Here is a 27246-nt window from a genome sequence, read left to right as displayed (position 1 = left end):
GTTTGGGTGTTTGGGCATTTGGGTTGGCCATGGTCCAAAAATCTTTGTGTGTGTTTTTTGCTACTTTTTCCCTTTTTAATTTTCTTTGTTATTGTATGTGTTTGTCTTGCTGGCAGTCACCCATCTTGAGGGATATGACCAAGGTAGATAAATAGATAGATATTAAATGTTTTACCCTGGAGCGCCATATCTAATCTTGTGGCATACTATGTTTCACAACGTTGATGTCCATGACAATAAAGACAATTCTAATTCTAATTCTAATTCTAAACATTACTACCAAAATTGGCATGAAACAGTCAAACAACATTACAAAGTTAACAATTTTAAGGGTTCAGAAATACATAGAAAACGTAAATAAAATGAATAAAGTAAAAAGAAAAACAATAATTATGATATATTTAATTCAATGCAAGGGGGAGATTTTTAAGTGTATCATATTCAGCATCGCTTGCACATTGGGAATGTCTATCATATTTGAAGATTTAACAAAATTAAATCTGTTGACAACATTTAAAAAGATGGTTTACATTATATATATATATATATATATATATATATATATATATATATATATATATATATATATATATATATATATATATATATATATATATATATATATATAAGTGTATATTTTTTTTTGGGGGGGGGGAATAAATTTATTGTTTTATATAAAATTAGACGTAATGCTCTTTCATCGTTCTTGTTTTGTATGATAAATCCAAATGTAATATAATCTCTGGATAAGGTGGGAGGAAAACTGCAGATGAGAGGACTGATCCAGAGCTGAATATATTGCCAGAACTTTAGTATAATTGCACATGAGGTGAACATAAGGTCAAGTCAAGTCAAGTCAAGTCATTTTTATTTGTATAGCCCTTAATCATAAGGTCCGTTGTTTCAATATAAATGTTGCAAAGCGAAAAGACTATCTTCATTTCGAAAACGTGATTGTAATCATTATGATGATGGCTAAATATTATTCATAATTTTAAATACTTAGTTCTCGGTCGATTCATCACATTGTCATCAAATTGATAATGAATACTATTTTTGTTTGTTTTTTTCCTCAGGAAATGTAATTTTTCTAAAGAATTGTCTTATGGAGTTACTATTACAGTTACTATCCAGAATTGGCATCCGCTATATAAGAGTTATTTGGGGGTTTATTTGTTGATATTTCAGAATTTCAGCTGTAATAGAGATATAATTCTTTGGGATGACATTCACCAATTGGGTAAATTCAGATTAGGATGGGTTGAAGTCTGATTGCGTTTAAAAATGTAAGTAACTTAATATTCTACCATTATCGTCCATTAGGGATCGTTGCTACAACTGTGACTTTTTTTAACATTGTGAATACATTTAACTCATTCGATACTGCTTCACTAAAATACATATTTCTTCCCTTGTGTTAAGCAAAAATAAATCATTAGAAAATGAATCAGTGCACTTACTTCTACGAACCGGTAGAGAGCGCAAAGCCTTCTATGCTTTATGCTGCCAGAGAATAAGTAGCTTGTCCTCACCGTGTGCCGCGTAGAGTTGGGAATTCCTTCTTTTTTAGAGAGTGGCTTTTTCGGCTCGGCTCTTAAAAAGAGCCGACTCTTTCGACTCCCAAACGGTTCTTCATATTGTTTTAATTCATATACATGACTATCCAATATGTAACAGTATGCACAAAATGCCTTAAAAAGTGAGAAATTAATTTCAAGAAAAGAAAAAAAAGACAAAAATGTAAATAAAAGAAACGAAAAGACAAAAAAAGAAACAAATTAAATGACAAAAGCAAAAATAGAGAAAAAGAAGGGGAGTAGAAAAAAGAGGTAAAAAGCTAGGAAAAATACAAAAGAAGGAAAATAAATGTAGAAAAAAACTGGAAAACGGAGAAAACAAGTGAAACGAAAAAGAAGACAACTGTTAGAAAAAAATAAACAAAAGGAAAACATAAAATACAAAAGCGGAAGAAAAGCAAAAAGTTTTGAAGAAAAAAGGTGAGAAAAATACTTAAAGGAAGGTAACAAGCTAGTAAAAAGACACAAAAGAGGAAGAAAATTAAAGAAAAAAAAGGAGAAAAGAGAGAAAAAAGAACTCAAGGAAAAACAGAAACAAAAATAAGTAAAAGCTAGAGAAAAGGGAGAAAAATAAAAATAGAAAAGAAGAGAAAAGGGAACAAAGGAAAAATAAAAAAGAAGAGAGAGAGAGAGAGAAAGAGAGAGGGGAGAGAGAGGGGGGGAAACATGGAAGTACAAAGCTAGAGGGAAAGAAACAAAAATGAAAAAATGAATTGACAGAGAAAAGCAATAAAAAGTAAAAAGTTGGGAAAAGGAAAAGAAAGAAGAAAACAAATAAAAGAAGAGGAAAAACAGGGATAATGCAACAACGGGAGGAAAAAGAGAATAACAGGGGGGGGGGAATAAAAAGCTAGGAAATAAAGAAAAAAAAGAAAGCCAACAATACAGAACCCCTTAAAAATGCCCTTTGACCAATGACAAGGGGAAAAAAACTGTATACATGACAACGCGGCTCTTGGAGACGTTTCGTTCGCGAACGACATATCACAATTGTCGCCTCGTTATGACGCAAACACTCGGAAGTTATCTGACCAGCAGTGTTTACGTTTACAACCCTCTGGTTTATTTGGTTAAAAGTTAGTTTTTTAAAGAGATCCATCGGGCCAAAATGGGGAAAGCCGATTTTCTCTCACCCAAGGCGATAAGCAACCGGATAAAATCCAAAGGTCTGCAAAAACTTAGATGGTATTGTCAAATGTGTCAAAAACAATGCCGAGATGAGGTGAGTAGTCCACTTAAAATAGCTCAACTTTGCTTAAACTGTTTTTTTTCAATCCTTCCACTTCTTATTATTCATTTATTTGATCATTTCTCGTATGTACACCAACAGAATGGCTTCAAATGTCACTGCATGTCCGAGTCCCACCAGAGACAGCTGCTGCTTGCCTCGGAGTGCCCGCGCAGGTTTTTGGACTTCTTTTCCGAGTAAGTTCTGTCATGTTTTTGTTATATCCTGGATTAAATTTGTATGGAGAAGATATTTCTTTATAGTTTTTTAACTTGCATATTAGTATCAGGTTTCGGACACTATTTTCTCTTTGATCGGACTTGTTTTCCTGTCGTTTTTCTGTGCAGCGAGTTTAAAACTGGCTTCTTGGAGCTGCTGCGGCGACGTTTTGGTAAGCTTTGCCTACTCGTCTAATATTTGTCACTTAATTTGTCAGAGTCCGATCGAATACTGCAGTAGTGTCAAACATATGGCCTGCAAGCCTGATCAGGCCCGCCTACGGATTGAATCTGGCCCGCGAGACGATACTGAAAAGGGCAGGAGATAAAAAATAAAATTAAAAATACAAACAACGACCTGCAGTTTTAAATATGCTCACTCAATACCACCAAATAAATTAATACTTCTCACAAAACAACTGGAGTTGTATTTCTTTCTTTCTTTCTTCTCTTTCCCCCCCGCCCTTTTTTCTGACCTTGTCACTGCCATGCCGTCCCACACCCTCAGATAGTCTTCCTCCCTCCATCTCACTATATCCCCTGCTCGCCTCAGCTCCATGGGGAGCAGAGCCTTCAGCCGCTCTGCCCCCCAGCTCTGGAACTCATTGCGCTTCACCTCCGAAATTCTGCGACCCTGTGCACCATCAAATCCGGACTCAAAATTCACTTCTTCAGACTTGCCTTTTACTCTTCTTATTGTTGTGTCCGACTCATGTGTACAGCGACCTTGGGTCTCCTGAATGGCGATTCGAAATTCAATGTTTTATTCTTCTTCTTATTATTATTTGTATGTTTGTTTTATTTCTATTTTTCACTCTTTCTTCCCTCTACCCCTTTCTTTTCCTCTTTTGTTTGCCTCACTGTGCATCTACAGGCGCTCAGCACAGTAATACATTACATACTAGCTTTAGATAATATACACAATGTGAAAATCCAGCAATTTTGAAAAAGAAAATAAAAAAGTTGTGAAGGTAAATGAGAAAGAATTTTAACTTAACAAATAAAACCACATAAAATATTTTTAATTATATATTTCCATAATGACAAGGGAGGCACAGTCTTTCCTGATTGCAAGTCAATGAATTGAGATGTTGCCCCTCAATCTGCACAAATGCTCAAATTCAAGTGACTGTTGAGAAAATTGTGATCAGACATTGCTATTATTTATATGTGTTGCTTTCCTTTTTAGCAGTACACGATGCGTACTGTAGGCAGTCCGTTTTTGTGTGTGCAGGGACAAAGCGAGTTCACAACAATATCATTTACAACGAGTACATCAGTGACCGCGAACACATCCACATGAATGCCACGCGCTGGGAGACGCTCACCGTATTCACCAAATGGCTCGGACGCCAAGGTCAGCACGTTGTGATGGAAATCTCCCCGATAGAGGTCCACAATTGACAGTGTTTTGTCAGGTCTATGCAAGGTGGATGAGACGCCCAAGGGTTGGTACATCCAGTACATCGATCGTGACCCCGAGACCATCCGCCGCCAGGAGGAGCTGGCCAAGAGGAAGAAGCACGAGCTGGACGACGAGGAGCGCAGCGCCAAGTTCATCGAGGAGCAAGTCCGCAGAGGCCGTGGAGGAATGGAAGAGGAAGTCAGTTCCAAACAATGCAATTTTGACAATAGGACTGAGGAGTTAGCAACACAGCTAACATTATTTTCATTCTCTAGGAAAGTCCAGTTTATACTGAGCTGAAGCGAGAGAGTGAAGAGGAAAAAGGTCAATTTTAAACGTTTGATGACTATATGTTCACATGGATCTACTTTGTACTTAACTGAATTTTCCTCTTTTACAGTTGCTTTTAATTTGGGAGGCGGTGCATCGCTGCCTGGTCCTTCTACATCAAGGTACTTGGGTGTATTTTTCTATTTGTTAGCAATTTGGAAATAAAAAGGTATGAATACATACATTTTGGGCTCATACAATTGACATAACCATTACATTTCATCCTTACACTGCAATAAAAATAACAATTATCAAAATTCTTCCTCCGTACAGGTGCTTGAAATCCTTGAAAATGCTTGAATTTTAATGTGTTTTCAAAGTTTGTAAGGTGCTTGAGTTATGGGTAAAGTGCTTACTAATGCTTGGAAATGTTGCCATGTTACTCAGCAAGTCTTCTTAAAAATGAAGCTTACACTGTTCTCTAGAGGCTTCGATTTGCCTTTGCATTTCCTTTTCCCCAGTGATTACTGGCAGCTGGCATTAGTTTGTACGGCATTGTCATATGAAACGTCATCATCCCATACGGGTCGTGACCAAGCGGACAGGTTCATCCCCCACCTAAACAGGGTCCCATGAAACGGTATTATTTCGCAACAAGAATTCAACTCCAATTTTCTTTATAAATCATGCCCAATTTAATTGCTAACATGAATTAGAATGTGCCGTTATTGATTGTTGATCTGATTTCATCACGTTTTGTAATAGATAACTATAAAAACGGATCAGGCTCTAGTAACAGAACTATTATCAGTATTTTCAAATGCTGCCGCCCGCCAATGCCGAGGTCCGGCTCATCTCTGAAGAGCGGAATGGTGTTTTACACAGAAAAACATAGGTGACCAGATGATGGAGGTGCTGTCTCTAGGTCAGATCAGATTTAATTCCCCCTATGTTTCTGCTTGGAGCCTTCGTTCAGAAAATGCTGTTCTACTAGTGATCCCAATAGCCAAGAAGAAATATGCAGGTTTGACAGCGATTTCCATTTGGGGCCCAGTGTTGTGGAGTGCTCTTGACTCTGATATTCAATTTGCAACCTCAGCGGAAGTTTTTGAATCTAGGATTAAAACACACTTAGATTCTGTAGCTTATAAATGATGTTCACTTCTGTAAGCTGTCAACTGGACATTCTGTCTTTACCTGTATTTCATGTTGATGATGTCTGTGTATTGTCTGTTGATGCCCTTGCAACATCCATCGCAGCCTGGTCATGCTAAGGTTTTTGAGTTTTTCCTTGCTCTTATGTAGGTCTTAGATGAGGGGATGGTGTAATAGTAGTCTGTACAGCCCTTTGAGACTTCTTGTGATTAAGGGCTATACAAATAAACATGACCTGACCTATTAGTGCAAGTATTACGTATCAATTATTAAGATTTATTATCGGCTATGCAAAAAATGAAGGTAGTTATTCCCAGTGGTAAATCGTAATGGAAAGGATTTTCAGCAACTGAAAATGTAAGCTGTTTACGCAACAACTGTATTGGGAGTTATTTGTCTCGATAATATTTACACACGTATTATTCAGATCCTCACATATATTTGTGATTTACAGATCTTGATAATTGCACACGTATGATTAAAAATCGCATATGTAAATAGCTTTTTTCTCTTTTTTTTCCACAATTTGAGTTTTCCAACTTTTTGTAGTAAAACAAGAACAAAAAAAAAATATATATATTTTTAAAATATAGTAAACTACACATGCATTTATGACTAAATGTTCTTCAAAATGGGAAAAAATACAAATTTCTCGACCTTAAAAGAAATAGTTAAGATAGTTCATATTTTTTGCCCTTTATTCAAATGAAGGATTTTTTTCCTAATTGAATGAAGATTTTTCGTACCGCTAGGAGGCACTACACACACTCTTATCAAACTCGCCGTAGGTAATGGACTTTGGGGATGAACGGCCTGAATAGAACACAAAATACGTGTTTACGAATTAAAATGACCGAACTGTAGTAAGTTAGCTCTGACTATCGAGAAGCAGAAGGACACACAAACTTTTGAGATAGTGTCTTCTTGGTGAAAGCTTGACAGGTCCCCTAGTCTGACGGTGTTCTCCATGTCTTTCCTACTCATGTGTAAATTAATAAATATAGGCCACTGCATTATGCGCCAGCACTGCCCCAGTGGAAGCAAGCTTTTCTGGAATTGCATTATGTTTGGAAGCACATTTTCATTTTTGTTTCGGCCCCAAAAAAATGCTTTTTTGGTCATCTTCGGCAGAAAAACTTCAGGTGCTGAAAATTTGGTGAAACCTTAATTTATATTAGTACTTTCTGTTTTAACTGCTCCGTCAACATGACTGTCACTCTCAAACTGATCAAAACTCTGTCCTACTCATAGTTCCCTCCTACACAAAAGCGCTCTTGCAAAGGGGTCATCAGCAAAGAGGAAAGAGCCGTCCTCCGCCTCTGACTCACGGGACAAGAAGCGGAAGTCCGCTCTGGAGCAGATCATTGAGGTAACCTAACTCTTGGCGTCTTTAATAAGAGGCCATTTGAGAAGTAAATCATACTTGCTCTCACATATAACATCATACTTTCACACATACACAACTATACTCTCATAAAGTCACAGTCATACCCATGCTCAAACACTACTATACTCTTTCATGCATACTATTATATGCTCATACACACACTATTATACTCTCCGTCCCATAGTACTATACTCTCATAGACACACTAATCTCACACACACTACTATACTTTTACACACACCTATATACCCTCGCATGCATTACTATTTTTCTTCATCACAAAATGTCTCAAAGGATTGCATGGGTTGCAATTACACCATCCCCTGATATTAAACCAACATGCGGGCAAGGAAAACATCTCAACATGAGAAAAATAAGACAACCTTGAGAACTGGTCTCACAAGTTGACCAGGGTGCAATAGATTCTGCATTGGGTAACAATACACAAGACATATTGAACATCAATAAGAAAAACATAGGTAAGATGTAAACATTTTTTCCAGAAAGTTTTCTACTTTGGGTAACCATGGTGATAAACACTGATCTCTGGATAAGCGGATCACTAAATGCATATACAGACGTTTTAGACCAGGGGTGTCAAACTTATTTGAACTCGGGGGCCACACGATAGATCAAAGAGAAAGGAAAAGAGAGAAAAAAATAGGAGAAAGAGGGAGGGAAAAGGAGAGATGGTGGGACAAAGAAAGAAAAAGAGAGAGCACCTGAGAAGCAAAAGATAAAAAATCGTGAGAGAGGGGGACAAAAAAGGAGAGGAAGAAAGAAATCCAAAGAGAAATAGAAAGCCAGAAGGAGAGAAAAGAAACCCGCAAAGGGTATGAAGAGAAAAGGAAAAAATGAAGTTAGAGCAAAAGAGGTTAAAAGACAGAGAGAGAGAAAGAGACAAAGAGCAACAAAGGAAGAGTAAAAGAGAGACACAGAGAGTGAAAGAGACAGAGTGGGAGGAAAGGGGTGGAAAAGAAAGAGAGAGAGAGAGAGAAATAAATACAAGTACAGTGTCTTTGTGAGAGACACCTGCTTTGACACATTTCAAACTGCAGCTTGTTTTTCTCTTGCGCTTCTCTGATTGTTGTCTCGCGGGCCGGATTCAATCCCTTAGCGGGCCTGATCTGGCCCGCGGGCCGCCTGTTTGACACCTGTGTTTTAGACGATCGTTCGTAAGTTGTATTTGTTCGTAAGTTGCTTCAGTGCTATATATATTGTATGGAATGTTTGTTCAAGGTTTATATAAGTATGTTTAAGGCTTGTATAAGTAACCTGTATCGTTCTGTACTAAAATATAAACATTTCATAAAATGTCTTCCTGTTAGGGCCCGGTCACACAGCCGTTTGCGTCTGTATCGCGGGTAAAATTTTGCGTTGTTTTTTTTGCCCGTGGTTGCCCGTGATGGAAAATGCGCAAAATTGGCCAACCCGCTGTTCATCGGTGGTATGCCCGCAAATCAGACGCCGGCGACTGTTCCGCTTCCTCATCGCGTCATTTCCGCGTCATTTTCTCGTGTGGACCACGGGTATAAAAGCTCCCGAGCCGGTGTTGTGCCCAAATCCGACTCCTACGCAAACCCCCCCCCCCCTCGCGTGAACGCGCATTCTGCTGCGATCGCTTTTGTTGGAAGTGTGCATTGACGTTGGTGACTTTTTCATCCGCGTTAACAGGCGCATTTTGTAGAATACGATCACACTTTATTGTTTAAATAAACGCGTTATATAGACTAGGATCTCCCAATTGTTATAATTAGCTCGCTTTATTGTTTTAATAAGCGTTTTATATAGAATACAATCGCTTTTGTTGGAAGCGCAGCAGAATGCGCGTTCACGCGAGGGGGGGAGGATTTTATATACGGTGTGCATTACCGTTCGATTACGTTCACAACAAAAACAAAGACGGAATGGTTTAAGTTGTATTACATTCCCAACAAATGCAAGACGAAGTGGTTTTGGTTATATGTTCGCCATTACATTCCCTAAAAGTGATATAAAAGTGAGATAAAACGAGGTAAAAGTGGTTGTAGTAGCAAGGTGATGCAAATCTAGGCAGGGATGCATTTCTGGGCATAACACCGGGCTGTAGAAAACATAACCGCTCAAGACACAGTCCCGTGAAGATCAAGATTTCAAGCTATGGCACAGAAGAAGCCAATATGTTATTATTGTAATAGTTTTTCATTTTGATTTTATTATCTTGTTATGAAATGAAAAGAAATGTCAAGAAATAAAAATGGATTAAGACGAGGTCACTACGCTGACGGGGATCCATGTTTACCCCCTTGACGTCTCGAGCACAACCGACGTGTGCTCGGCAAATCGCGCTGTATATACGCGGAGAAAGGCGTTTGACTGTCACACGCGTAACACGCTAATTTCACGTAATAACACCGCGATACAGGCGCAGAACATGCTATTACCATGCTCCACCCACGATTACCCGCTGAAATTTCCCGTCCTACCCATGTGTAACCACGCCCTGGCCGCGGCCAGAGCACGTCGTTCCGCGTCATTTCCGCGTCATTACCTCGTGTGCCGCCCGCGGTTAAAACGTGCTCAAAGTTTTGAGCTGCTCAAAAGTTTTGAGCTGCTCAAAACTTTTTCGCGCGGCCAACCGCGTGTGAATTTCCGACCGCGAGTAAAGCACTGCTGTATCTCGTCTATATGGCGATCTCAAAGCGTCCAACAGCGCCCAAAAGCGTCTACTTCACGGCCAGAAATTTCTGGCCGTGATTCAGCCCTGATACGCCCGTGTAAGGCTGTGTACCCGTGCTCTAAAGTATTGAGCAGCGCAAAACCTGTTCGCGCTGGCAACCGCGCGTGTGTTAAGCACTGCTGTACCTCGTCTGTATAGCGATCTCAAAGCGTCCAATAGCGTCCGCCTGTGGACGTTTCTGGCCGTGATTCTGCGTGACCGGGCCCTTAGACCAAACTAACTTCCTGTTAAATACCACACATTATAAATGTCCATGTGTGAGAAAATAGTAATTGTAAGGCTATAGTAGTGTGTGTATTAGGGTACAGTAGTACGTCTGAGAGTATAGTAGTGTGGGTATAAGGATATAGTAATTTGTGTAAGAGTATACAGTAGTGTGTGTAAAAGACTAGTGTGAATAAGAGTATAGTGGTGTTTGTGCATGGGTATGACTGTATACAAGTGCAGTTGTGTATATGAGAGAGTATGATCATTTATGTGCGAGGCAAGTATTATTCACTTCTTAAAGGGCCTCTCATAGTCTTTCATGCGTGCGTATGACTTTATTGCGCTGTTTTTTCAGATGGAAGAGAGGAAAAAGCAGCAGCAGCAGCCGATCAAGACCGAGCACTGGCTCCAACCCAACATCGTGGTAAAGGTTATCACCAAAAGGCTTGGGGACAAGTACCACAAGAAGAAGGCTGTTGTCTTGGTAACCCTAAACGCCACGTATGAGCCAACGCCTTATCAGGCGAGTAATCACGAGTGCTAACCGGCAGGAAGTGCGAGAGAAATTCACGGCGGTGGTTAAGATTATCGACTCGGGGGACAAACTGAAGCTGGACCAGAATCACGTGGAGACGGTGATACCTGCGCCAGGTACGCTCTGACGTTTTGCCAGTACGACCAAGTTTTAAAATATTGACCAGAGTCCCCGCAGGAAAACGAGTGTTGATCGTGAACGGGATTTACCGCGACACGGAGGCCGTGCTGGAAGGCATCGACGAGAAGAACTTTTGCGCTTCGCTCACGCTCGATTCAGTAAGTGTACTTGCGTGAGTGACGTTAACATGTGTCCTAATTTCCTATATTAGACAGTTATCACATACCTACCAACACTGCCACTTTACCCGTTACACCACCGATTTTCTCCCTTTGAAAATGCCTACCTATTAGGGCTGCACGATTTTGGGAAAAAAACCTAATCGCGATTTTTCATACCAGTATTTTCGCTTTTAAGATAAAAGTTCAGTTCTTGTGATAGTTTTGTTTTTGTAGAGTGCTTGATCCTTCTCTTGCTCTCAGGTCAAAATGGCATGCCACTGTGTTGTTAAACACCCAGAAAAAACCCTTGAATTATATCTTATTTAACTTTGACTGTTCTTTTTCTTGATTGGTCCCAACATTTCCATTTTAACTGTATAGAAAAGTAAACAACCGGTCCCTAAAATGAAGAAAACACGAGGATTAGTTATATTGACATGCTTTAATTAGAAAACACCGCTCTTCTGGGTATGCTTTGTTTGGGTTTCTGGCTGCTCACACAAGGCTTAAACCGCAGTGTTTTGCAATTAAACACAATTGTACTTCGGCACATCGCAATATTGATTACCTACCTATTCATTTTTTTAAAATCTATCACTTTATCAATTTTAGATCTTAAAATCCACTTACAATTTTAAACAAGCACATGTTGTTGATCTTAATTACTCTGGAAAGAGATTGAGCTTTGCACGTAAATATGGTGTGAGCGATAAAATATTGACCTTTTTATGTGAAAAGATTGGCATGTATGCCATTAGCCCTTTGTGCTCTGCTACTGGCTGGCTACCAGATCAGGGTGCCCCCTGCCCACTGCCTGAAGACAGCTTCGATGGGCTGCAGTGACAGGATTTGTACGGGTGCTTGAAATCCTTGAAAATGCTTAAATTTTTGGGTTGTGTTTTCAAGGGTTGAAAAAAAGGCTTGAATTTTGTGTGAAATGCTTATAAAAGCTTGCAGTTGTTGCCATGTTTTTCACAAGTCAGCTTAAAAATTACACAGACACTGCTCTCTAGTGTTTCTTCTCCCCCCGTGTTTAACGGCAGCTTGTATTAGTTTGTATGGCATTGTCCTATAAAGCGTCATTTCTCCCTGCGCCCAATAGTGTATATTAGTGCAAGGAATACCAATAATTATGTAAAAAAGTTAAATTGTACATGTAAATTCTAGGTATATTTGTGGTGCTGCAAAAAACACTTTTCACACCGGATTTCTTTAAATGGTACTGGAGAAATTGGAAAATAGGCTTTGAAAGTCCTTAAGAAGTGCTTGATTTTGTCCCAGAAAAGGTGTAGAAACCTCGTAGTAAGTATAAGCTGTTCAGGAAATGGTCGGATATTATTCTTTTAGCATAAATACCTAGGTCAGGTGTTTTTAAATATTAAGATTACACCACCTAAAAGACTAGTTTAAAATAAACTGCTCAAAGTTTTATTTCTAATTACACAGTAAAACATATTATGCAATTTAGTGAAAATTCAAAGTTGTACTACTGAAGGAGGGCAGATATTCTTTTGAGTACCACATAGCAAATGACATTTCAACATGACATTAGAGTAGTGGACATTTATTACCAGATTAGTTTATTGGGTTCATTTGCTCTCCACCAATTAACACGCAAATCTGTGCTCACAGCTCTGTGCAGTTTGGCCCAACATAAAGTTGACAAAACAATTGATCCCATTTTGGAATGGTACTTTATGTTGCTATGGTAACCGAGAAACCAAAACTTGTTTTTTTTCCCACCAGGGTCCACAGAAAGGAAAGCGGGTGGATGTTGCCTATGAAGACTTCTCCAAACTGGCCTAAACCTTTTTTGGTCTTTCTTCTTTTTTCTAAAGGACTCTACCATGTCAGAGGTCTTTCCACTCAAATATCAATAGACCCTTTTTCATCTTGGAGCTAAGGTTTTTTTGTTGTTGTTTTAAAACAAGTGGGCACATTGTACAAAGGACATTTCATAATCCATACATTCATTGTTGACCTGAATCTATAAAATTAGAGAATATTAGTTGGGGAAAAGTCTTCTGTTCTTCTCCCTGCCGCATACTGTTATTGATGACACTGTCTACTGAATTGAGAGGAAACTGTTGAGCTCAGGAACAATGTATGCACTGAAGTGGCCATCGATAAATCCTTTTCCGCTGTTGTGCACGAACCAGCAGTAGACATCCGTGCCCCGTCGCTTATTCCTTCTGTAGTCCTTCTGCCAGCCCCTGTTGATTGCAACCAGAAGATGAAGTCATTAAAAAGCAAAACTGGTAAAAAAATTGGATCTTGATATAATGGGTTAAAGCCCCTACCTGGTGACTTGAAGTTTGTTGCCCTTCACCTCCATGGTTGCCTCCTTCTTTAGTGGGTCAGTGCCATCACGGATGTCATAAATGTTCACTGCAGGCTCTTGGGAGAACTGACCTTAAGAACCAAGCAAACAAACACACAACTTGTTTGTATATGCACAATATTTCTGTACATTTTGCCTGATAATCTTAGCATCTTTCCAATAAATTGTTTGTTTTCAATGTAATCTCCACATAACATGTTCCCCATTGACATTTTATGAATTTGTTCCTGCCACTTGAAAATACCACATTTTGTTGTACTCTTAGTTTGGTATATAAAGTAGTCCTGAAAGTGACATGTCTGTAAAGGATCTGAATTATATTAACATGACTAAAGACTTGGAAAAATGGCCACTTGAAATTATGAATGTGCATTACCACTTATTGCAGACTGAGACTAATATGGAATGGAATGGTCTGCATTTATATAGTGCTTTTCAAGCCAATGAAGACCTCCCAAAGCGCTTGGCACTTTTCCCTTTTACACACTAACTAACAGATAGCAGCGTCAGTAATGCAAGGCAACTGGGGTCATTGGGGATTCAGTGTCTTGCCCAAGGACACTTCTACATTTAACACTGAGGAGTTGGGAATCGAACCTATGACCTCTTGATCCCAAGACGAGCGCTCTACCTCCTGAGCTACTAGTTTGATAAAACTGGGCACTTGGATGCAACAGCACGTGGCAGTAACGCTTCACATGAAAATTTGACTACGAGGACTGGGGCCACCGTTGGCGTCATTTTTATGCACTTTTTATTTTTTTCTTTATTTAAAAGCTTCGTCTGTCGAGTCAGACTGCTGGAAAACACGACATTGGAAATCATTTCAAGCATTCTCAAGCACTTCACCCAAATTTCAAGTATTTTCCTGACCTTGAAAACGCAACGTTAAAATCCAATTATTTTCAAGGATTTTAAGCACCCGTACGAACCCTGCGTGAAACATTGTCTGGTGTGCTGCAGGAAATTGCTCAATCTCATTTTTGCAAGAAAGCATGCCGTTGACATCGGAAGGGCTGCAACGATAAGTCTACTCAAATCTTGTCGTATAGGTTCAAATGACTACTCAAATACCACACTCATAAGAAAGATCAATCATTTTCAAATTAATATGTATACATCATTCTCTTCACATTTTTGCTTAAAATTGCACAGAATTGAGGGTAGCATATTCTTTTTAATTTGCCACTAGATTGCAGAACCAATGCCTTAAAAAACAGTACGTATTATCAGTTCTGCTAACCTGGTTTTGAAACGGCTTCATCCCTATTCCAAACACAAATTTTAACTTTTAAAAATCTGTCATTCCAAAAATGATCGAATTACAGTATCTCCAGTTTAGATTAGCATGTTAAATGTGACTAATTTAAAGATAACAAATCAAACAGGATTTACTGTGATATTGTTGGGATTTCTAATAGCATTATTATTGTATTTTTCCAGGTTTATTGTGACTGATTTCGATTATGTGATTTTTTTACTTTATTATTAAGCATGAAGTCAAATTTCTGTGAATGATGCCCCAAAAATTCATAAAATAGGACATTTAGTCATGGTGCAACCAATTCTGACACGTGGTAGGATAAGTGGTTGGACAATGAATGGATGCAACTAAAATAAATCCTTGTTCATTGACAACATTTGAGTACCTATGAGGCCATGGACCAGTGGTGAGTACTGGTTGTCATTGGGGAGATAGAGACCCAGAAAGTCCACATTGACTGGGTGTTTCTTCCACACGCGGTGGAGAAGGACCATAACTTGGATGCCCTGGTTAATGGTGATGGTCACCTTTGAGTCCTTCACAATAGAGATTCTCACCCTGAATACAGGAATACAATGATCACGCCATCATATATCATGTTTCGGGTGTCACCTGCTTACCTGTTTTGTACGATGTCTGCCGTGGCACCCCAAGTGAAGCTATGGTTGTTCTTGCCATCAGTGAAGGCTATGTTGCTGGTGCCGATGGTGACGCTAATGTTGTCAGACTTGTAGTAGACCGAAATTACCCCAAAGTAGGTACTCTGCTTTTCTTTTTGCATCTCTTTGTTGACAATTAACTGTCCATTCACCACCACACCTTTTTGGCAGAAAACAAAGTCACACTCGGGGAAGCAAGGGTTTGCTTGATGCGGCGGGCGCTGTACCTGTGCCTTGGTCGGTCACCAAATTTAGGATGTGGCCAGGGTCGGAGTTGATGTTGAAGCAGATGTCCATGTTGCTTTTGGGCAGGTGCACAATAAAATGTGGGTCATTGTCCACTGGGTAAGTGAAGATATGTTCGAGTCAACAGGCGATTTTTTAGGGGAACATGCTTATGCTCAGTACCTAAGTTGACTTGCTTTGGCAATGTCCATTCTTCTGGACCTTTTTCCACATGACTGGGTGGAGCTGTCGTAGTCATCTGTACCCAGGGTGGAGGTTGGTACACGACTTTCACTGGAGACAAAGTCCGAGTACCACCTCCTAATCCGTTTCCTGTACATACAAAGTGTTTACTGATAAGTCCTAGTGGAATTGGGGTTTCTATCCAGCACCTGAGCAGCAGCCCTGCTTTGGGTCCTTCGGTGAGTCAGCCACAAGTCTCTCCTTGCTGTCCTCGCTCTCTACCAGCAGGGCTGTGAGAGGAGTGACGAACTGATGCTCCATGGCTAACGCCAGGATACGCTGCGTAATCTTTCTCTTTTTGGCGGCAGTTGGCGCCAAAGATCTGAGAAATAGGTTAATAGGGAACAAATAATTACTTTTGCCTTCTGGTGATTTGATTTTAGGCAGGCACTGCCGTTCACCTTTCGCTAATCAACTGTTTGATGGTGATATAAGCCCACAGCTGTCGGGCAAAGCCTGTGAAGGAGTGCTGCTGCTTGGCCAACTCTAAGTCAAGTTTAGAAGTGTCCACCTCTGTTTCCAAGGTGATGTCCATCAGGGCCTGTGGAAAGAGAGGGATTTAACGAAAGACCAGGATTTCCAAATGCAATCCTTGATGTGTTCTACAAAGTGTTTCACTCACACCCGATGCAGTGGTGAAACTTGTCAAAGTATCACTCTCTGAGGGTTGTATCTTTCCTGCGACCACCAGTTCTGAGCCACCGAAGTATTTGTCAAACTGGTTCTGCGTAACATCTGATACAGAGTCTTCTGGGAATTGAACTGCAATTTTCCTCAGAAGAGGATTAGATACCTGGTTGTAGAATGCCTGCAGGAAAGAAGTTTTGCCTGATATTTACTGTATATACTACTCTAAGAATACAAAGCCCCAGAGTCTATTGCCTATAAATAGACTTTAAGGGTTCTTCAGTGCCCACTGACAATCGACATGTACTTCTGTTGTTAAAATTTTTTCAAGGCATTGTACCCTTAGCTGCTCGGCTGCATCATGGTTAGCAAAGATGCGCTGGGCAATTCCACGGTTGTCCATGGCAATGCGTTCCAAGAAGTCGTAATCCACATCAAATCCAATGCCCAAGGAGAACAGGGAAAAGTCCTCCCTCATTGCCTTCTTCACATTTTTCTGGATGGTGCTCAGTTTGATCTCACCTGCAGGTTCATTTATCTTAATGATGTCATTTGATGGCTGTCTCAGGCCTACTCAGTGTTGAGTCTTGGTTGCCCGAGACTTACCCACGGTAGGGTCACCATCTGACACGAGGATGATCATGGAAACAGATCGAGGGTCAATAAGCCCCTGATTGGATGCCTTCACCAAAATCTGCACTGCTTTCATTAGCGCTTCATTGATGTTGGTGCCTTGGGGGCAAAAAGTTGCCTATGAGAAACCCAAAATGTTCTCAGCTTCCATGTTAGTATTTGTCTTGTGTTACCTCCGACAGGTTTAATATTCTGGATGTAATTCTTGGCGTCTGCAATCTGTACGGAGGATCCTGGAACTAGGTCTTCGCTCCAGCATCGCACGTTGTGGTTGAAATCGATGATGCTGAACTGATCATCAGCTGTGAGGTCGTCCAAGATGGCTTTCATGGCCTCCACTGTCTGCCAGTATGGAGTGGAAGTCAGTCATTCGGAAAGACTACTATGTTGACAAGGACTTACCTGTTTCATTTTCACGCCCCACATGGACCCGCTGACATCAATCACAAACACAATGTTTTTGGGCAGTGGAGACATATTGGAGGGCGCAAAAAAGTGGACGAAGTGGCCATCCGATACCTAGCAGGAGCAATTGATCACGATCAGTCAGTTTGTTAGAATGTTTCCTTCCAATAAGTTTTGAGCGCAAGGACCTGTAACTCGCCAGCATTGCTGTCTCGCTTGACGTCATATTTGATGGTTAAGGCACCGTCGATTGCACTTTCTGTGCAGTTGTTGCACTTCCTCTGCTGCTGCATTGTTGGTTTGAAGACCACGTGACCCTGAGGGAGACAGTTTACATTTACCACTTACACATTTCACTTCGAGGACCAAAAGATTTCACACCAACTTTTCCCGGGGACTGTGTCACAGTGATCAGTCCTGCAAACGCGTCTCCAAGATCATTTGATGTCTCTAGCGTGGCGATTCCATTTGGCTCAAAGATGTATACGTCCACCTACGGACAGATGTCAAAACTATTATGATGACTTTTTTCATTTCCGCCAAGGGTCAAAAAGGGTTATTACTTGGAACTGAGGAACCAATCTCCCAGGTTGTAGATGCAGTGAGTGCTCATAGAACCCAAGCTTCCTCTGCATCATTTCCTGGTAGTGCAACTCGAACTCAATGTTGCTTCCTGGTGGGACATGTACTTCTGTCTTGAATGTCTCCATTTCCTGAGAGTTAGCTCTGTGGTGTGAAAAGAATCAGTTCTACTGTTTACTGGGGACCACATTTTTTTTTTACCACTTTCCTGGTGGTTGCATCTCTACAACCTCTTGAAGATACATTAACTGTCTAGGAATTCTAATTTTGGGTTAATCTGTCACACCACCTGACAATACCAGCGGCTTTCCCTTTGGCTCGCGCCTGAGCGTACAGATTACGAGCCACCGTCTTCTCCTTTACAGAGCCCGTGAAAACGATGCCGTTGACGTTCCTGAGGTGCAAAAGTAATAAATCAACTTAGCATGCCAGCCTGTGTCAGTTGATCTGCTGCATGCCCTCACATGGTAAAGTTGGTAATGAAAGCTCGCTTGGGGATCTGCACGTTGAAGCCAATGGTCTGGGCCTTGGAGCCTGAGTTGACCACTGAACTGCGAACGGTTGTGTGAGCGAACCGCGACGTGATCCGGCTTTCCACCTTATAGCTCTTGACTGTGATGTCATCTCCACGGATGGCCTGGGCGGTAAGGCCAGAGTTGACATTAGATTTTAAAGAGGTGTCGTGTTTGGACAAGTGGTTAAAGTTAGGGTATGCCAACCCGTTTGACAAAGATTTCCTCCTACTCCCTAGTTTGATTTGAGCATCATCTCAAACTGCTCAAATTGAAGTCCTTTAAACCATCATGGCACTAATACAGAACCAGGTCAATAAACCTTGAGTCACAGGAACATCCCCTAACAGCAACTCATTGATTTTTAAGATAAGGTCAAGCAAACTCTTTTCATAGAGTAAAGAGTTTAAAACAACAAGCAGAAAGTCATACCTCAAAATCTTCCTGCTCCTCGCTGGTCAATACTGCTCTCTAAAACAAAAAAATAGTAATTGAATGCAGTTTGTTTTCTTACTAAATTCATGTGGTGTTTAACTTTTTATGAAATAATTTTGTTTCTAAGTGGATTCAAGCCGTTTGATTTTAAATGGATCTTACCATACAGTAGCGCAAAGTGGTTGCCTAAAACATTTGCAAACCCAACAATATTTTACCTTATGTCTGTCAACATGATCCTTAAGATCGGTCTAGAGAAACAAAGTTGACGACAGGTTAATAAAAACCAGATTAATAAGAATCTTATGGGACGTCAAAGTATTTGTAAATTTAAAGTACTTTGACTTCACTTACCTCTTCATCCTCCCATTCCCCGTCGATCACAAACTCAAAGCAGCAGCTCTCTTTAAGGCACAAGAGCCCAAGGATGAGGAGAAGGAACTTCCGCCTCATGTTCCTTAGCTTGTCCTACTAGCAAGCAACCTGTCTTTGCAAATGGGTAAATTAGACACCGGTGATGGACTCCCAAATCAATATTTGTAAACAAATGGGAGGCAAACTTTGAAGCTTGACCTGCACATTGGGCTTTAGTAAACAGTGTTGTGCAAACTCAGTCCCAGATTACTATTGAGAAGTGTAAAACTGATGTCATGCTTGTTGTCAAACTGCTTCTAAATATCATTCGGATTCCACGTTTTGATGCCTTTTATCATCATTCTAGATCCATTTGGCATTTTCTGATTTGCCTGGTGGAGGGAGAGTGCGGGACTCAGGGCCTGGGGGGTTGTGGGAACTGACTGGGGCCGGTGGGGGTCTGTGTGGATTGTTCGGGCTCCGTCCAGTGACACTGGGCTAGGGGTGACTGGTTGTCCTGGCGGCGTTGCTCTGAGCTACTGGGCCGGTTCTCCTGCAGGCATTGCTGCCAGGGTGGAAATGGCACTGCCTGTACTGTTGGGACCTCGGGAAGCCAGTTTGTTGGGAGCGTGTTATCGGGTGACTCTCTGTTGGGACCTAAACTAGACAGACCTGCACCCTCTTGATATAGGAATTTTTGTATTCTAAGCTCTTCAACTACACCAGCACCTACCATAATTAAGAAATATAATCACCCCTAATAATTTTAGACGATACAGACTGATATCCGTGGTTAACACTCTACCTCTGTTAATCTCATTCTCATAACTCTTTCACTTTCTGAAAATAGGGACTGACCTTGGATTAATTTTGTCTCTGGTTAAAAACCTTGGTCTTACAAACCTGGGGTGGGCGTCATGCATGCAAAGCCCACCACTTCAGACCCCCAATTATTTTGTACCTTTTATTTTCATTTCTTATTTTGTGCCTTTTTCAGAACGCTGAGTTGATGGGTATAGAGTCTTTCAGTATTACAATGCTATATCTGCTTTTCACCTCTTCTGGTTCTCTTGACTACTTAAGCAATCTAGAAGTAAAACGTAAGTGGGAATGGCCAAGGTTTTATGAAGATAACTACTAAGACAGGGGTGGCGAACAAATTTGACACAAAGAGCCGACATATTTAACTGTGAGAGTCAAAGAGCCACACCACGCACTGACCTGCCATGACAGACAGACACACAAAAACACACACAATTAAAAACATATTTTTTCCCATAACACACTCCTCTCCTTACAATAAAACAAGTATTGTTCTTGTGTTGATTTCAAGAAAAGTGTTCACCCTCAATACACAAAAAAAAAACTAAACATGAAACAAAGCAAAGTGTCACAGTATATAGAAAATAAGATGAAATGAAATTATCTGCATTTATATTGCGCTTTTCAAGTCAATGAAGACTTCCCAAAGCGCTTTGCAATGTGCTTCACATTTACCCATTCACCCACACTCACTCACCAATAGCGGCCGTGCAGCCATGCAAGGCGCCAGCCTGCTTATTGGGGCATTAGGGGTTCAGTGTCTTACCCAAGGACACTTCGACATGTAACACTGGATTCGAACTGCGATCTCTTGATCCCAAGACGAGCGCTCTACTTCCTGAGCTACTGCCGCCCCCAAGATGAGGCAAAGAGCCGCATTCTTATTGGCCAAAAGCCGCATGCGGCTCTAGAGCCACGTGTTCGCCACCCCTGTACTAAGAGAACAAACACACACACACACAACTATTTCCCCCTAATCCTGCACATTTGTAATGGCAATTTACCTTTGCTGATTCAAGTTACTGATTGTTAAATGACTGCTAGAAGTCAGCCAATACTGATTTTGGCTACATTTGTGTTCACCAAGACCTTAAAAAAAACTCGTTACTGCACTTATACCTGGTACCAGTACTCATTCCCGACAAAAATCCATAGCAAGATAAACTTCAGATTAATTTCAGTAAAATATGACAAAGAGACCAGCCGGTGGTTTTAAAGTTGGGTAAAGTTGATCATAGAATGTGTTTAAACTTCATGACCAGAGCTACAAGGAAAATTTGCAATTTTTGATATTTTATAAAAGATATGTCTTCGTATAACAGACTGAATGGGATTTACCAAACTTTAATGGTAAATCACATTGAATACCTCAGTATTGAAATAAGCGGTTCAAGTGAATTGCTGTGGTGTGTAAAAAGTCCACAAGCCAGTGCCAGATCTGCCCAACAAGCCCCCCTACACCGTAAATTCAGACGGTAAGTGAATGCATCAGTGAGCAACACTTGTTGCTTACTGATCTAAGATCCTTTCTTTTCTTCCTTCTCCTCCTCTCATTTGTCTTCCTCCTTCTGTGGGTGGGTGAGGGCTGCTGGCTCAACTCTTCTCACAAATTTTGCGACAGCGGCTAAGCAAGGAAGAGGACAATGATGCTGCTGGGGGCTTTGCAGCTCTTGTCCGCCTTGTGTTGGACACTTGGCCAAGAGGACTATTTCCAAAAAGAAGACTATGTTGATGCCAATTTGGAGGACTTAGATATCGACATTGTGAGTAGCTGCTTATGCTGTTTTGGTATTCTGACCTATATTAATTATTTTCTTTCTCATACCAGGCACCTCGCAGAGTTCCACGACAGGTGAAAAACCTTCTCATGAAGGTAAAATGCATTCATTGTTATTAGGTCTGACTTTTTACTCAAATGACCTGAATTAGAACGATTTCTGAGTCCACACACATTACACTCTGGTCTCTTTTGTGTGTCTCACACACATACAAATGTTGGGGCTGAGAACACTGATGTTTTTCAGCTTGAGAGCTTATGGAATCTGAATTTTATTTCCACCGCTAATTTTCAAAAGACACAGGGAATTGATATGGCTGAATGGATGATTTTGTAATTTGAGTCATTGTTCTTGCATTAAAACCAAGCCCACTTGGTGTCCCCACACAGGAGACGAGGCCTCACGTCCAAGAGCTTTCAATCAACACCACTGTCTTCTCCCGTTACGCCTTGACTACGGTGCGCTGCATCATGCTTAACCGGCACATCGCCACCGGCGAGGGCGTCTTCCATTTCCCTGTACCGGCTGGTGCTTTGGTCTCTAACTTCACTATGTAAGAAGCCAGGGCGGGCCGTGCATTTCACATCTAGTCCACCATTAGGCGGAAGCAATCCAACGGCCAATAACTATTTTGTAGCTATAAAACATTTACTGCAGCTACAGCTGTGACACACATGAAAGAGCATAAACGATAACCATATACAGCTGCAGAATTATTTAGAAATATAGCCACCTTTTACTCACCAAAAATCCTTTTGTATTTGTGCACAAAAGCCATCCTCCCTACTCCATCAAGAAGTTATTTTCCAATGCTGAAAGTCGAGCCTGTCCTGTCGAATTGTTGGCACAAGTTTTCATTCGATTTAGGGATTAAAATGTTCGTTCAACAGAAGCAGTACACACTGGGGTACTGTATTTATCCTTACCTTTCCATTGTGATAGTTCTGTTACCTCGCCTTATCCAATCATTGTTTGATAAGCCGTCGACGTTTCGTTACGCCTTCTAGAAGGCACTTACTCACCTTCTCTGAATCTGATTGGCTAGACAGCTTCATCGTCACTTATTTTATGCGTCAGAGACTGATTGTGAAAGCCTCCAAGTATATTTCTGACCTTGACAACAATTAAAGTCTGAAATATGATTGGTGAACTGCTTTAATATAAAAGCACTTATCTGGAAGCAGCACAACCAGAGGAAAAACTATGAAAGGAATCTTACAAATCATTAGAAATTATTTGATAAGTATTAATAGACAAAATGTAATCAACTTCATATGATTCAGTTATTTTTTAGGCTAGCAGAGAAGGCCTTGCAGGCTCTGACGGCCCACCAATGGTAAGAGGCGTGCATCCATATGGCAGATAAGTTTAGAATATGAGTTTAAAATAAGATTTCATAATGGTTAACATTTCTTTAATTGCACCGTTCCACGTCTGCTGGGCTGTCAACTGCCAATAAAATGTTTCAGCACTTTTGGCATTTTAAGGTGAGGTTTGTAACTTCAAAATATTGTACTTGTTGATGCCATCTTTTGGCTGAAATCGTCATTGCAGCTCCTTTTGTTGCGCGTGCAGGTACTGTATGTGAAATTTTTAGAAGCGCTCGAATAAACCCTTTTTCATATTTTTAAAGGTTTGGGTTGGCATTTGGTCAGTATTTGAAACAGTCCTTTTCTTACTTTCACCATTTTGATCCTGCAATAAATTAAAACCACGACCACACGTGCAATATCACTCTGTCCTCCCCAACCCCCCGCTTCCTTCCCTTCAGCGTAATGTCCTTCGTGGCCGGAGCATCGATAATAAAAGTAAGATGAAAGCAGACAGGTGCGGTGGAAAAAACACATAAAGCTTCTTTAAAATCATAGTTAATACATACCTAATAGAAAAAATATTAAATTTTAAACTATTTAAGTACACTTCATACTATGCAGATCAGAAATAATATTAGTTTGCAATTTAAATTTGCCCAACTCAAAGGAACTGCTGAAATAGTTTATTCTTGTCGTGAGTCGAGGAGATGACATCAAGAACTTCTGGTGAGAAACCTGCTTCTTTCCGGTTACCATGGAGACATCAAAGTGTTGACAAAGGCCTGAGGGGGCGTCTCCCACCCCTCAACATGCCGTAAACCTGTGAATTTAAGCTCTTTTGTGTGAGAAAATGCAGTTAAAGCTGGAGTGCTAATCCTTTAACTTTGACCTCTCGAACCCAGGTTGGTGGCGGGGCGTGTCTACCAGAGCCAGGTCGCGCCCAAGGAGAGGCGGAAGGTCAAGCGGCCAGACAGCAAAGCTCAGGACAAAGAGTCAGGTGACACAAGGTGAGGCATGTTTGTGTTTGTGAGTGCACATGTGCAGGAGGTTGGTCCTGCTCTGATCTTTGGTCCCCTGGCCTCTAATTGCGACTTTCAAAGTTACTTCCTCTTATACTCCGAGCTCGAAAACAGATCTTCAAGAGTCATTTTTAAGTGTGTTTGTGTGGTAGGAAAATAAATCGTAATTTGTGACATAAAAAAAAAATGATTCAGGGAAAGAAACAACTTGGAAGAGCCAGGCAGAGAAAGGGGGGGTATGTGTGGGCGAGAAGTGGAAGAATTGACATGAGAGCCTCCACTTGCAAATTGATGATGACATCATCTCCTGTTCTGTCCAAGTCATCACTTTGAACCCTCCTCCTCTAATAATGGTCCTTTATCCTATATGTGCGTGGTTGAGGACAAGGAGAGGGTCAAGTGACACTATGAGCATCTGGAATTTGAAAAAAAAAAATAACAAAACAGCACAGCCTAATTTGATTCAGTCTTCAACATTATGGATTGGAACTAAATTTTACTTTCCTTCACTTGTGATTAATCCTTTGACATATTTGTTTATTTGTTTTGTTTAAGTGGTTTCTATTGTTGTGTGAAAATAACACATCCCCATTTTGGCATTCTTTACTCTTGAACCTTTTAGGATTAAATGTTCTGTTGTACAAAACAACCCCTCGAACTGGTTTATTTGAGACTTGGGTCTCAACTCGCTGCTTGGGGCCAATTGCAGCCTGTAGGATGATAGTTGGAGGCCCCGGCCTTAATATGATAGTTTAAAGGGACAGTGTGTAGTATTAAGCGCCTCCTGGTAGTAAAAAATTTTTTTTTAAACATTTGATGAAAAAAAAAAAAATACTTTAACTATGACATAAACCTTCATGTTTTAAAATACCCGTAGGCTGAGAAATTTGCATTTATTTTACATAACAAGAAGCTTAACTAGAGAAAGCTGACATCATTATCTGCTATCTTGCTCTTACGGGTACCCCAAAAAACAAAAACCTTTGCGAAATGCTGGCTAAAAAATTCAGAAGAAAAATGGTACTTTTTGGCCACTTTAAGTACCTGTAGTTTGCTTTCTTCCTTGTTTTTTCAGCTCCCGTTTTTGGTTTCACTACACAATATAGCTACATTTAGTAGTCAAAAATTACACTCTATCCTTTTAATGTAATGGCTATCTATCTCTCTATCTACCCTGGTCATATCCCTCAAGAGGGGTGATCGACAGCAAGACAAACACATATGAAAACAAAGAAAATGAAAAAAGGGAAAAAGTAGCAAAAAACACACTCAGAAATGTTTGGACTATGGCCAGCCCAAATGCCCAAACACCCAAACAAGTTAAGCACCTCGGCACCCAAGTTGCTTCGTCCCTCCAGAATGCTTTCGTCCCTCCAGACTTGTTCTAAGGGATGGGCAGGGCACCTGTATGATGCAGCAGGGGTAAACCAGTGAAAGCTGTCGAGCCCTGCTGTTGAACAGAAGAGTGTGTTGTATCACCCTGACCCGAGTGACATGACCGCTTTCTTGTTTCCCGTTTCATCTGAAGGGATGTAATTGCTAAGCAAGCAAATTATGATTTTCATTTATTACTGTTTGATTTATTTTCATATTAATTTTTTATGTTTTTCATTTTTAAATCTGATTTGATGGAGCATTTTAAAAAAGATATTTCAAAACAGAGCAATGTTTTTATCAGAGGTTTTCTTGTGGAAAGGCTGATTCGGCTTAACCTTGCCCAGACCCTTGCTTTGGCAGCCCCGAAGTAATTTTGAAATGAAATGAAATGAAATGATCTGCATTTTATATAGCGCTTTTCAAGTCAATGACTTCCCAAAGCGCTTTACAATGTGCTCCACATTTCCCAATAGCGGCCTTGCAGCCATGTAAGGCGCTAACCTGCTTATTGGGGGTATTAGGGGTTCAGTGTCTTACACTTCGACATGTAACACAGACGAGCCGGGATTTGAACTGGGATCCCTTGATCCCAAGACGAGTGCTCTACCTCCTGAGCTACTGCCGCCCGGACACCCCTGATTGAAGATAACACCCAAAATGATGTCATTATATTTATAACAAAGCCCTAAAATTGGGTAATGAAGATCCCATAAAGGCAAAAGAGCAAAACAAAAACACAAAAATGGAGATCCTTTTCTCCACATTGCAGTAACGTTATGTTGAAGTTTTACAGATACATGTCACCAAGTAAATATTCCTCTGCAAAAAACAACGCATGCAGATACGTTCTTGACAGCAAGTGCTCAAAGGAAATGCTAATGTGAATTGTATTTTTTTGAAAAATTCTATAAAAAACATTTTCAGCATTTTACACATCAGCTTTACAACATAGGAAAACGTTATGAATGTCAATGCTCCAAAATTTGAAGGTTTCCTTCCTTTTGTCCGTAACATAACACAATTTCCTCCCAGCAGCAATAATTCACAAATAATAATGCAATTCTGAACATTTTTACACCATTTTACACATTCTTAGGAAATTTCAGCTACAACATTTTTTCTTTGATGTGATGAAAACAGGCAACACGGCAGCGCAGTTCTGAGGTCATGAGATAGAACCTTCCTGTGTGGAGTTTGCATGTTCTCCCCACGCTTGCGTGGGTTTCCTCCGGGCACTCCAGTTTCCTCCCACATTCCAAAAACATGCATATTAGGTTAATTGACGGGTCCGAATTGTCCCTAGGTGTGAATGAGCGAGTGAGTTGTCTATCCCCGTGTGTCCTGCTACTGGCTGCCAACCAGCACCCCCACAACCCTGCTGAGGATATGCGGTGCAGATAATGGATGGATAGATGGATGATAACAACATACAAAATTGTAGACATTCTAACCCCATCAGTCCATATTGAGTTCAGTATACTTGCCGGACTTAAACCCATCTGGAGGGACAATAAAAATGAAATCAAATATCAGACTCATGCAAGCGCTGGTTGCTTCCATCTTCCTCTACGCTTGTGAGACCTATAGACTCTCAAAGGAAACCTGGAAAATGAAATCCAGGCAATGGAGATGCGATTCTACAGAAAACTTCAAAGCATCAGCTACTTAGCCCATG

General features: G+C 40.6%; 3 protein-coding genes across 3 annotated transcripts in view; 2 read left to right on the top strand and 1 right to left on the bottom strand.

Moving 5' to 3' along the window:
- Positions 1–2571: 2571 nt before the first annotated feature.
- kin (Kin17 DNA and RNA binding protein) lies at positions 2572–13517 on the top strand. Its single transcript, XM_088346653.1, has 12 exons — positions 2572–2799; positions 2908–3002; positions 3153–3196; positions 4258–4380; positions 4442–4626; positions 4704–4752; positions 4829–4880; positions 7105–7222; positions 10522–10650; positions 10718–10817; positions 10879–10979; positions 12729–13517. Exons 1-12 carry the CDS (start codon positions 2686–2688, stop codon positions 12786–12788), a joined length of 1170 nt encoding a protein of 389 aa, XP_088202779.1. The 5' UTR covers positions 2572–2685; the 3' UTR covers positions 12789–13517.
- itih2 (inter-alpha-trypsin inhibitor heavy chain 2) lies at positions 12542–19424 on the bottom strand. Its single transcript, XM_088346652.1, has 21 exons — positions 19263–19424; positions 19127–19159; positions 18906–18944; positions 18426–18598; positions 18251–18355; positions 17943–18105; positions 17765–17872; positions 17568–17696; positions 17377–17493; positions 17148–17316; positions 16948–17073; positions 16682–16863; positions 16337–16522; positions 16116–16255; positions 15864–16036; positions 15655–15804; positions 15474–15587; positions 15208–15406; positions 14973–15145; positions 13283–13394; positions 12542–13195 (listed from the first exon to the last, which is right to left on the bottom strand). Exons 1-21 carry the CDS (start codon positions 19359–19361, stop codon positions 13048–13050), a joined length of 2838 nt encoding a protein of 945 aa, XP_088202778.1. The 5' UTR covers positions 19362–19424; the 3' UTR covers positions 12542–13047.
- A 2280-nt stretch (positions 19425–21704) lies between these two features.
- itih5 (inter-alpha-trypsin inhibitor heavy chain 5) overlaps positions 21705–27246 on the top strand; it is a 28585-nt gene continuing 23043 nt past the window's right edge. Inside the window, exons 1-4 of the mRNA XM_088347199.1 lie at positions 21705–21847; positions 21913–21957; positions 22252–22415; positions 24078–24182. Coding sequence (XP_088203325.1) covers positions 21728–21847; positions 21913–21957; positions 22252–22415; positions 24078–24182 — 434 coding nt within the window. The 5' untranslated portion in view covers positions 21705–21727. The remainder of the gene's footprint in view (positions 21848–21912; positions 21958–22251; positions 22416–24077; positions 24183–27246) is intronic.

The sequence above is a fragment of the Urocampus carinirostris genome, chromosome 11, assembly GCF_059441175.1.
Source record: "Urocampus carinirostris isolate Australia breed hairy pipefish chromosome 11, RoL_Ucar_1.0, whole genome shotgun sequence".
NCBI classification, from domain to species: Eukaryota; Metazoa; Chordata; class Actinopteri; order Syngnathiformes; family Syngnathidae; genus Urocampus; species Urocampus carinirostris.
Note: the sequence above shows the minus strand (reverse complement) of the source record. Positions and strands in the feature narration are given on the sequence as shown.